Source organism: Azolla caroliniana, unplaced genomic scaffold (genome assembly GCF_043228905.1).
Source record: "Azolla caroliniana isolate FFs.n. ecotype wild unplaced genomic scaffold, voAzoCaro1.0.p SCAF_13, whole genome shotgun sequence".
Lineage (NCBI taxonomy): Eukaryota > Viridiplantae > Streptophyta > Polypodiopsida > Salviniales > Salviniaceae > Azolla > Azolla caroliniana.
In genome coordinates, this window is record NW_028230448.1 from 15,176,128 (window position 1) to 15,188,882 (window position 12,755).

Consider the following 12,755-nt stretch of genomic DNA (forward strand, 5'->3'; position numbering starts at 1 on the left):
TGTAATATCAAAGGAACAATAGAAAAGGTGCATAAGAAAAGAAGGAAAATTCGTCAAATATGGTGGCCATTGGCCAATACCTCTATGGCTGGATGGGACACATGAAAATAGCTGGAATTATATGCCCCCACGATGGTTGTTTCCTCCACCTAGTCCTTTCTTATTTCATTCTTAAGTTGGGATGAAATATATTTCCTTCTCGTAAGAACATAATTTTTGAATTTTTATGTTTGGAAAATGCTTTATTTGTTTTGTGAACTTTTATAAATTGATCGTAATTAATCATTCAATCATTATTGATGAGACCATGGGTTTAATTTGTTCAATAAATCCTCGTTTGGTGTTTAGTAAATTAGTAGTTCAGTTTCAATGCTTCAAAGCATAGTATTCTGTAAGAGAACAAATGAAGAAAAGCATGTTAAAAAATAATTATGATCTTGAATGTTTTTATTGTGCTAGGTTAGGTCAGTATATTCCGTTCTTACAGTAAAAATTTACTTTAGCAAGTTTTGGATAACATACTAGATCATTAATATACTAAAGACGCTTAAAACTATGTTCTCCAACATGAACATTAAATTCTATGCAAGCAATCAAACATGATCAAGGCATTTGGCATTTATGTATCTTTTGTTGACTTGCAAGTAGAGAAATACTATATCATGCTTACATTAAGTGCTATAACATATTGACATATGGTGCACTTATGAGTGAGGTACCACTCATAACTACCATCATGTCATCATTTACTTCTACACCACAATATACACTATCTCTTGGTGGGCCATCATTAACTGCCATCTCATGTTAAAGCGACACACCACTTGGAATTATGCCACATATGATAAGGAATTAAGTTAAACATTAAATATTCCCAAATAAATTCCATCTATAAGTACATAGTAGACCATCTACTAGACACTTTTTGTTTATTAGCAACGTTCAAATCAAGTTACATTAAAGATCTATGGTGCGAGTTACTGAAATAGGACAGCATGAAGTTAGCTAGTCTCATAGGATAACATAACTAAGTTATAAACAACTCAACTTTTGCCATCTCTTCTTCATCCATGTATATTCAATTATCGTTAAAAAGGGTGTTATCTCCTATAAATGAAAAGTGCACAATATAGCTAATGTTGAAACATGGTATTATTGATGATACAACATTGGTTGATATTGCTGTCAAATGTTTATAATAAGTTGATAAAATAATAATGTCCCAATCAAAAAAAGGGAGAAGAATAAATAAAATAGATATATGTAAGTTACATCTTGATCTTACAACAAATAAAATGGGCACAAAATGAGTGAGTCGCAAACACTGGTCGCTGTTGGCCATATTAAAAACTTCAAATGTTATGTACTCACATTTCTTTCCATATGGCATACCCTCTAAGTTCTAACAATGAATTCTGGTTACTTTTCCCATGCTCTTAATCATGTAGTTATAAGTTCTACTTCCGACATTTTTGCTTCAGGCACCTTGTTCTCCTCATCATTGGATTCCTTGACCACCGACCATCGGCATGCATCAAGAATCGCAAGCACTACCTAAGAACAAACAAAATGACGAATCTTTTTACGTCGATTTGTTAACATGTAGTAAAAAGCATTTAGTTATATTTTCTTATTGAGCATCTGTTTTATGTGGCACTTTTTACCAGCTACTTTTTTATTATTTCTGAAGAGTTCTTTATCTGAAGTTGTTCATGCTTTTTTTTTTTACCTTCATTGATGGCCTTCCTTCAGAGTTAAATGATGCACAATCAATGGCAAGCTTGACCATATCCCTATATATTCCTTTTGGATACTTATCCTTGAGTCTTGGATCAACAACATATTCCAATCCCGCTGTTTCCATTTTCAGCTTTGTCTGGATATGATCAAAACATTGGTTGTTTTATGTTCACAAAATTATGTACTAAACACTTGCCGAGCAGTACTTGACGAGTCCAATGGTTGTAGATCAAAAATTCTAAAAATTTCACATTTTTTTACCCATTCTATAAGATTACGGTCGTCGGATCTTTTGTTATCAACCGATTTTTGTCCTGAAATGATTTCTAATAAGACCATGCCAAAGCTGTATACATCGCTGGCTGTGGTTAATTCTTCTCTCAGAACATATTGAGGATCGATGTATCTGAGGCAAAGACAATGAAAAAGCAAATTCATGATAACAAACTCTTGGAATAATAAATGAAAAAATTTCAGCCCCAAACTGAAGTATATGTTATATAAATATATCTATTGGAGAGAGCCATACCCAACGGTTCCAGCAGGTCGGGTTGCAAGATGGTCTTCAAACTCAGGTGCGACTTTTGAGATGCCAAAATCTGCCAATTTTGCCACCATATTACTATCCAGAAGGATGTTACTCGGTTTCACATCTCGATGAATAACTGGAGGGTCCTGTATAACAATCACATTACAGCAACTTGTAAACCCTACTTACAGGAGAGAACTTTTCATATTCATATTGTAATTTATGTGGCGGAAATGCATTCATATTTGTTTGTTACCGCAAATGAATGCAGGTATTCCAATCCTTGAGCAATTCCAATTGCAATATCTAGACGCATCAACCAGTTGAGGTTCATACTGCTCCCTAAAAAATGAATGTATCATCACCTTTAAAAGTTGACCGGTGAAAATCAATACAGATAACCAACAGCAACAAGAGTAGATTGAAAGCATACTGAAAAGCATGGTATGTAAATTCCCATTGGACATATATTCATATATAAGGATCTGCAAATGGGAAAAGACATAAGTTTTAATGTTTCTCTTTTTTTTTCAATGTGTAAATGCATATCAAACTGACTGCGCAGCACTAAAAAAATTTGCCATGCAGTTAAAGAGCATAAGAAAACATATATTGACCTGGATTCCTTTATCTTCGCAAAATCCAAGAAGTCGCACGAGGTTTCTATGGTGAAGCCTACTCAAAAGCAGGACCTCATTGCGAAAACCTGCACTTGTTTGGATGGATGATAGATGTGCACGCTTGATAGCGACCTCTTTTCCATCAAGGACCCCATAGAACACCTTCCCAAACCCTCCCACTCCAATCTCATGCTCACTGCTAAAGTTATTTGTTGCTTTGGCAATATCTTGAATGTTGAAGCGTATCACATTCTCGGGGCCATCCCAACCATCTATATTATATTATAAAAATGGTCATCAACCGAAACTATGACTGATTTCTTGTTTATATCACCATATCCACTTGTCTATGAACAGAAGGAGCACATCTTTTTTTAACACTGCTAACAACAAAGTAAATCATGTAGTATGAAAAGATGTAGAAGGAATATGGCAATTGGTAAGTAGTATTATGGTTTGGTATATTGGAAGACCAGGTGCTTGAATGTATTCCAAAATGTGACAGAGGATTTGGACAGAGATTGCACATAAGCTAAGAGGTTCTTTGGATAACATGAAGGGGGATCCTCAATAGGCAGAATTACAACGTTCTAAGTTTTTCATGCAATATGGGACAAAGGCATATTTTATAGACGGTTCTTTGACAAGGTGGAATGGCTTTAACTCTACACCGAAAAGCTGATGGTTAGAGCTTAACCTCAGTTAAAAAACGGGTTAATTATCTGTATGTACATATTTCATGTACAGAATGCACTATCTTTAAAAAAGAAAGAATAAATGAATGTTTATGAAAACAAAATGGACTCACCATATATTGTGCCTTGTGGATCATAATACTTGTTATGATCTTCTCTAGCACGAGTTCTTGACCACATCCACCAGATAAATGCCAAGAGTAAAAGAAAGGCTCCAGCTCCGACAATGGAACCAATCAATATCCACTTTTTCGATCCAGATCCTTAAAAAGAAAACAAGTGGCGTGTTCTTACATGTTGCTGAAATCATCAGCCAATTGAGCCCAAAATATTGAGCATTTATTTACCTGTTGTACCAATAGTGCATACACATGTAGATTCATCCTGAATAACTTGAGATGATGGACAAGAAGGGCAGGTACCTTCAAATAGTTAGGGCAAACATATGGTTCTTCTATTTAGTTAGAAAACAAATAATAAGCTCAGCATACCTGCATAAAATATACGTTATCATGACTACATTAGCCAGTCAATTGAACCATGAGAAAGTAAACTTACCATTTGGTACAGCGCTGAAAAATGTGTCACAATCGTAGTAAAACTGTTGACACCTAATTTTATTATTACTATTACTTGAATCGAAGCAATTCCCAGTAGAATTGAACCTAAAGCATAATTATTTCCAAAATGAGCTCAAGTCCAACATATTCATGCCATATATAATTTTTCTGGTGAAATAAGAAAATAAAATTGATTAAATTGCAGATAATTTATGATTTTTCCAGGTGATGACATACTCCACAATTATAGAGAGCAAAATGGATGGCCAACATAAGTCTACTCATAGCACATGCATAATTTTGTTAGGTAAAGTTTACCGAATTGCTGGATTAATTACAATGACATATAAAGGTTTCTTTTATATTTATATTATCCATGATGTTGCTTGTTAATATATCTGCTAATTTTATCAAATCCCGTAAAAATTAAGTTATAGATGTTTTTGGAACAAACGGATAAATCTATATAATATTATAGGAACACACACAAAACCATATGCAGTGCAGTAACATCTCAGCATAATGTTTAGCTGGCCCATTATCTCATAATGCTCACAAACCCCAGAAAAGGATGGTTACAAGGCTTTACCACTATCTATCCTTGTTAACTTCATGACTATAAGATTTTCTATAATTGTGATTTCTCTTCTTGACAGCTCATGGCCTAGAAGAATACGATAAATACTCCATATCAAGTAATAGGATCAATATAAATACGACGTCCTGTGAAAAAATAAAAATAAAAATTTGGCCTTACTCACTAACTCGATATTATTCTACATTGCCTTGTCCAAACGAGGTTTTAGGTGGTGATAGAACAAGACACATGTTTTTTATATACATCTAAATTAATTTCTATGCTTTAAAACTGAAAATATTAAAGCAGAAATATCTTACACAATATTTTGCTGTGACAATGGTTCTGCACCTGAGAAATAATTGCATGTAAATGACCTGCAATGCATCAAGATTTATTATTTACAATATTGTTGATTGTTTACAAGTTGTGAATTAAGTCTGAATTGGACATGGAAAAGTAAAGCATAAAATTTACTTATTAAATGTAAGAAACATGAAATGTGGTTTCTGTTAAAAAAAAAGGGGACAATATTGGAAAAAAATATAGTGAGCGAATAAAAAAAGGAATAATATTGGACATACACATATTGCACGCTTGCATTTGAAAAGCTGGGGAAAGTCCCATAAAAGAAGTTGTAATCCAGACTCCTAATATAGAGACCATGACACAAAAATTAGCACCTATCAATAACCAGAAATATAAGTTAGGCAATTATCAATAACCATGGTGCTGTTACATTTCTTACACATTGTATAACTTAGGCAACTGTATTAACCATTGAGGAGCATATTTTGTTAAGAAGTTTCTGTGTAGATACCTGAGCAAAAGAAAACATCTCTTTGGTAAAATGAACATGATGAGTAGGAAAAATAATAAAGAAATATAAATTCATGTCATACAGCTACATACAAATGATATTATACTTTTAAGTGAAAAGAGAACATACAAATTATATAATTGAGTCATATTGCTCCAAGAATCAGGTATTTGTCCTGTCAATCGATTCCCATATAAAGATCTGCACAAACAAAGAAATTGAAATGTTGAATGAACAATAACTTTATGAATCAATGGTGAACAATTTAATCCTGCTCAAAGCTTTTTAAATTGATTGATTTCCTATCCAAGTTCTTTTGTATATTTTCTGGTGGCAATGAAATTTGAAAATTGAGAATGTTCCAGTTAATGGCTAAATTGCTATCTACTGAGTTCAACTTGCAAGTTTTAAATGTCTCAAACAAACTCATGTCACTATGTTGTGTAGAATCCCAAACGTGATGATGAACGAGTGTTTTTGCATGTGTAGTGGATAAATCATATGCTAGGTCTTTGCTTATTTACTCTACAAGTATATGGAAACATATGGTATGAAACTTCTACAAGTGTTTGATGTTAACGAGGAGAGGCACAATAAATAATTCTTGAACTGCAACTTAACTAACTACCTAACAATGTCAGGAAATCACCAGTTGAGGGAACTTCTAAAGTTCACAATAATCTTAGAAAGAAGAAAGAAATAAATATTAACATCTTTGAAGAGGCCAAAATTGCCTATAAGACCAAACAAGAGATTACATCTTTAAGTGTTCTTTGAGACTAAAGAATCTTGTTATATGCACATGTAAGATTCTCAAGTCAGATATATTGTAATTTTTGTCTTTGAAAGATCTCTAGCTTAGGTTGATCCAGAATGGAGAGGTCTCCAAAGCAAGGGAAGCACCTGCGATGGCGGGAGATAATGGCCATGACAATGACAAGGGTGGTGAGATCATGGTTCATGGGGCCGAGGCCTACATGCACGCAAAAATACTGTTGCCTGATCTATTGTAACCCCTTTGTTATGCCCTGGTCGGGAGCCCATTTTTTTAGCCCAGAGTGATGGGCTAAAGAAAGTTGTGATTGTTCTTTGTGGATGAGGTTGTGTGGCTGTACTGTTCAACAATTTTTCCTTGTGTCTCTTGAGTTCTAGCAAGAAAAGTCCCAAGCACTGTTGGTCCTCATATTCCATTATCTTGAGTAGTGGGTTAAAGCCTTGTTTAAAGAGGCAATGGTATATCCCTCTTATTTCATAAAAGACAGTACAGTGACAAACATAGTGTTCTTCGGATTCTACTCCCTAATGACACAATTGGCAAATTCTTTCTTCTAGGGGTATTCGGTGCATATCTGCCTACCTCAATTTCTAACTGGTGTGATGAAGTTCTCAGCTGCCCTATCACATTACGCAGCACATAGGATAGATGTATGTCCATACAAGATGGCCTGGTGATGAATCCATCCTCTGATGTGTGTAAAGAGTGAGTCTTATTGTGGGACCAAAGATAGATATACTAATGTGTACTAGAGGGTGAAATCAGCCAACTGAGAGAATCATCACTACAAGGTCAGGAAATAAGACTTCATTAGGTAATATGTGTTGTGAATAAACCTTGGAATGAGATCAATCAAGAGGTCTTTTCTCAAGGAAATGTCTCAAAGCAAATTACTCATATAGCATATGCCTAGAGAGAATTTGCATCTTCTTGCCAGTACATGCTCCTACAATGCCCAGAGAGATTTTGCATCTTTTTTCCAATGTCAAATCCTCTAACATCTTGCTTCGAATGATGCATGCATTTCAATAGATGAAATAGGCGTTCTGCCATCATCTGCATGATTTCTTAGTAAACACAATATTGAAAGGTCAAAAGCATTTACTATAAGAGAGAATAACATTTAAGCATTAATATTCAGATAAAAAACAGAATGATTTGTTTTGAATATGACCCACAACAACTCTCCTTACTTCTATATGATGGATACAAATCCATAACATGGCCTAAGAAACACAACATGATGTCTTGGAAACAGGTAATGAGCTTCAGAAATATATCTTGGTTGTATTTGTTGCTGATGCTTGAACAAATTGAGGTGGGTATGCTTATATAATTTTATATTTGTTTCTTGACACTAGTTGCTGTTAGCTTTTATATAGAAAATGTCTCAACATAAATAACCATTTGAGAATGAAAAACAATGGTAGCTCCCATATAAGAGTTTTCAAACATCGGTTGCATATTTGCAGAGTGAGTATTACTTACATATTTTTCATCTTATTCAACCGTCCCAGCTCTACTGGAAGCCCCCCATAAAGATTGCATTCATGAAAGTTTCTAAACATTAAGTTCAAGAAAACAAATTATCAATGAGTAAAGGAGAACCAGCAACAAACAGTGTTTAAAACACATACACACATTCATTATTTAAAACACAATTATGTGGTGGTATGTAGCTTCATCAGTCATGGATATAGAGTCCTGAACAAGAGGCTCATCTGAGGAATAAAATATGATTAATCATCCTTTGAATCAGCAATCAACGTTCCATAATTAGCTTCATAAGTACATACGTCATAACATACCTCATAAGGATTTAATAAACAATTTCAGCTGTCAAAAGAGACATTAATATTCTGCCCCACTAATGATTTCCATCAAAAGAAATTACCAAGAATTCCTAGAATCCAAAAATGGTCTGGATTGTTATATATATATAGATAGATAGATATTGGACAAATATGAATCTAACAGTCCTCATTTTTCTAATATATACAGTTAAAAATTAGCTCCATCTTGAATTGCTATATGATATTAATCTTTGGAATAGGAAAACAGTTCTTGATAGCAATCTTATTCAAACCTCTATATTGATATATCCTCAAAAACTATCTTTCCACCACACAAAGGAATAATAGTGATGAATAAATCGAAGAACAAGGATGTGTGGAACACTTTTCGAAAACGCTAATGTACTGGATTTATGATTCTTTCTTGTCAGATTGTATAAACACAATTTAAATGCATGGAACAACTTCAAAATATGAGATTGATAGTTTTCTAGAGGCAACTCTTTTAGTAGAAATGAAAGATTCTTTGGAGGCAACTGTTCTTTTTAAAAAACAATGTCCAGAATCTAATGAAGGCGTTCAGAATAAATCCGGTCTTATAAAGTACCTCAATATCATAAATGGATACCTGATCTATCTTTGAAACTCATGAAGCTGTTCAGATAGAGACAGAGTCTTATAAAGCCAGATCATAAGATGAATGTATATCTGATCTACATTACAAAAATGGTATTAATCCCTACAAAAGATTTCAGTATGTGGGTAGATATGTTTAACCAATATCTTGTGAAACATACATAACTTATGAGGCATTTTTATGGCCAATTGCAAAATCATTCTGAATATGAGAATGTTTGGCCAACTGCTAGTCATGTAACTGAGGAAACAAAACAGTCAATTCCCCAACTGAGGAAACAAAATAGGCAATTCCCCAACTGAGGAACAAATCTAGAGTAACAACATTCCATACAGAAAAAAAGGCAAACAAATCTGTATTCAGCATGCATACACACACAATTCATACATCTAATGATGATGCATAGATAAATACGATGAACATAGTCTCTGACTGCTCTATATCATGTTTCATCCTTCATATGCAGGAAATTTATGAATATTCATAATGGTCTCCTTACATGTAGGTCAAATTGACCAGATTTCCATATTCGGGTGGTATTTCGGAATCCAAGTTATTGTTCCATAGACTCCTGTAGAAGACGAAAGACAGACATTAAATTTCATCTTTTGAAATCTATCAAATGTTGGAACCAGAATTTTTTTACGAAAAATGTACATTTCTCGAAGATGGATCAGGTTACTAAATTCTGGAGGCAATGGTCCTGAAAAACTATTGTTGGCAAGGTACCTGCAAAAGAAGAAAACATATTCAAATGCAATGCTTGAAATTAGCACTAGCAAATAAAAAACAAGTCATTAATTTTCCATTCATGATTTTTTCTTTCCAGGGTTTCCCTCAACATCACACATGATTTTCAACTTGTTGGGGAGGTATATGCCATACGTAGTACATATATAGATCAATTGTCAAAACATCACCATTGCATAATCCAGAAGAGAAGATGTTATTGTTTTGCATAACAGTACACTTTTATTCACTTACATATACTCCAGTTTGGTGAGCTGACTAAGTTCCTTTGGAAGTTGTCCTTTTATACGAGTATTATCTATTTTCCTGAAAAATGAAATCAATGAAATATTTAGACCCATAGTAAATATATATTACCTGAAACAGGAATGCATAAGCAACAATTAGAACACATATATTTCACATACAGAGCAACTAGGTTAACCAGAGTGAAAATGACTGTTGGAAATGTATCCAATTGAATAGGGTTGAAGCTCAAATTCCTGCATAAAAAACTCAATAATCTCAATCCATTAGTCATACACACAGTGTTATGTGCTTGGACTGGAAAGCTATGGTCTAGACACTACGCACAGAGTTTTGGAATCTCGTTCACTAAAACATACACACAGCATTTTGAAATCTCGTTCACTAAAACATCAATTGATTTTTTTGAGGTTCTTGTTCAAAAATAATTTGTAATAGGGACAAAAATCAACAAAAATTTGGTTATAATTTCTGCATGGGAAAAGGGAACTTATCAATTAGTAGGAAAAAACAAAATAAAATAAAAAATTATAGATATTTAAATGGGTGTGTACTACCTCTACTCATTTTACCTCCATTTTTGTACAGGCCGATTCCTAGTTATATGCCTCCTATTATGTCATTGTTTAAACTACTTTAGGTAGATCATGCTCCTAACACACAGTATTATACACATCCCAATAACTTACAAATTTTGGAGATTGATGAGACCTTGTAATGTAGACAGGTCCCCAGAAATCTGGTTAACAGAGGCATTTGTCTTTCCAGAATTGCTTAGATCAAGTATTGTGAGATACTCCAGATTTCCTATTTCTTTTGGTATAGGCCCAACCAGGCCTTGATTTGGCAAACTCCTGCACATTCAATGTTTCGACGGATGGATCACAGAAATGATGATTTGAAACCGCATTATACAAGGAAAATACAAACTAGCATTTCCTAGTGATGGGAAAACAAATTCCAAGTAATTACAAGGTGAACTGCTATAGGAGAAAATGTAAAAAGATACACAAATTGATGGTAAAAAAATGCCCAGGAGAATTACAAAGAGAATTACTATAGAAGAAAAAGTAGAAACTAAGATATACTATTTATGGAAAAACAAAGGAAGTACTTACAAAGACACCACTCTGTTATCACTGTTGCAAACCACTCCCTGCCATAGTTGGCAAGGGTCAGAACCCACCCAAGAGGTAATATTAACTTGCCAAGATCCCATTGCGCTTAACAGAGAAGCCGCTGTTTTCAATCGATCATATAGCAACATCCATTTCATGCACAACACACAGAACAAACTAGTTTAGATACTTAATTTGGTGGTGAATCTTAAGCTGAATCTAAACATTTAAAAATTGAAAACTGAATCCTGTGAATCTCTCATATAGAAACCATGGAAAAGGAATGGAAAAAGGGTAAAAATGTTGTGTGATTCCTCTTCCTCCATGTAGGAGGGAACAACCCAACAAAAAAGAAGAAGAAGCTTTACCATCATCACTAGCTGTTGCTGCAGAGACAGGGGAGGGAGCCCAAGCAATGTGAAGGAGGATGAGGTAAATGAGAGGCATGGTGTGAGGGAGGTGGGGGGGAGAGAGAAGGAAGGACATGAAGTCATGGAGCAGCTCAATAACCCAACCAGAAGAAGAACAAGAATGGAGAAGACTAGGAGCAGAACAGAGGACTTGGATTCATGAAGATGATGTGGGCCCATGCTGATCAGGATATGTGACCAGAAGAAAAAACAATTTGGGATGGTTTGACTTTGCAGAATAAGCGTTGAGCTACAGTTGTATGTACTGTTTTTATCGTACAAGAAAAACTCAACCCATCTCATCAAATACATAATCCTTGACAGCCCCCCCCCCCCCCCCCCCTTTCCCAATCCAGCAAATCATCCAAACGCAAATTGCAATATAATAAGGCAGACTTTTGTGAAACAATAAGGGTGTCCAAAACCTTGTGAGAAATCTAATAAAAGCAATTGGATTTTTTCACATGCTTTTCTTAGATTTCTCACAAGGTTTTGGACACCCTTTTGCGAAAAATCTAAGGAAAGCATGTTTGTTTTATTCCAGATAAGATATGAACATATAAGTGGGGTGGGTTGTTGAATCGTGCATTTGCGTTCGATCTATACCTTCCCCTCGTTATGAGAAATGAGAAAACATTTGCTTTTTTTTCATTTTTTTTTTTCATAGGAGTCGAGAAAAAGAGTAGCTCGGAAAGGCTAGCCGAGATTGATTTCCAATTGTTTGATTCCCCACGTGAAATTGATTGAAGTAGAGCGTATAATGTTCATGGCTTCAAGTGTTAGCACTCCATGGGCTATATATATAGGATAGCCCCAAATCTCGGCCTCCCTTGACATTGGGCAATAGCCGAAACGTTTAACTTGTCTACTTTTGGTGACTTAAAACAAAGATGAGAGATTAACAATTCTGGTGTTTATGGAGAAAACAAACGAGCAATGATCCTAAATGTTCACATGACGTCTTGGCTTTATCATAATACTAGGCCTCACAAGTTGTGCAAATGGCTTGTGAAGAGAAACCTATTATCCTCCACATTCTTAAATTTTTGACCTTTTGACAAAGAGACCCATAGCCTATGAGACATGTAAATGTCAAAAAAAATAAAGCTTGTGGCCAAAAGTTACGAAAGTTTTAGCTATCACGTTGTCATGAGAAAGTGTGTGCATGTGCTACTTTAGTGGGACCACAACGGTCTTGGACTAAGGAATTCACAAAGGTTGAGAAGAACGGATGATAGGTCCTGGACTCGAAGGATCCTCAGACTCGAACGGAGCGTAGAGTTGAAGGGATCTTAGATTCGAATGGCCTCCAAACACAAACGGAGCGACGATTCAAATGATGAATAGCTCTAACCACTATATCTATTCACTTGTATTTATTATAATTATATCTTTTCATACAACATATATTTTGAGTGTGGATGTTCACTTTTTGCCTTCTTTTTACCTCTGGCCACGCCACATGACGACAACCTGACGATCCTA

General features: G+C 34.8%; 1 protein-coding gene across 1 annotated transcript; it reads right to left on the reverse strand.

Annotated features, from left to right (window-relative positions):
- Positions 1–1,130: 1,130 nt before the first annotated feature.
- Positions 1,131–11,404, reverse strand: LOC147856294 (uncharacterized). Its single transcript, XM_087329384.1, has 22 exons — positions 11,229–11,404; positions 10,861–10,981; positions 10,432–10,596; positions 9,904–9,978; positions 9,731–9,802; positions 9,404–9,475; positions 9,246–9,317; positions 7,805–7,876; positions 5,671–5,742; positions 5,470–5,541; positions 5,306–5,371; positions 5,042–5,098; positions 4,143–4,249; positions 3,932–4,006; positions 3,698–3,847; positions 2,887–3,161; positions 2,703–2,754; positions 2,526–2,611; positions 2,270–2,415; positions 2,002–2,146; positions 1,730–1,876; positions 1,131–1,554 (listed from the first exon to the last, which is right to left on the reverse strand). The coding sequence occupies exons 1-22, from the start codon at positions 11,344–11,346 to the stop codon at positions 1,441–1,443; spliced, it is 2,331 nt and encodes a 776-aa protein (XP_087185510.1). The 5' UTR covers positions 11,347–11,404; the 3' UTR covers positions 1,131–1,440.
- Positions 11,405–12,755: the final 1,351 nt, after the last annotated feature.

Bases quoted from the DNA above. Each gene is read 5' to 3' on its own strand.
- LOC147856294 (XM_087329384.1), bottom strand. From the start codon at position 11,346: ATGTCCTTCCTTCTCTCTCCCCCCCACCTCCCTCACACCATGCCTCTC. The intron at 9,803-9,903 runs GTATGTGAAATA...TTCATTTTTCAG, and splicing joins CTGGTTAACCTAGTTGCTCT to GAAAATAGATAATACTCGTA. The intron at 1,555-1,729 runs GTAAAAAAAAAA...GTTTGTTCTTAG, and splicing joins AAGGAAGGCCATCAATGAAG to GTAGTGCTTGCGATTCTTGA.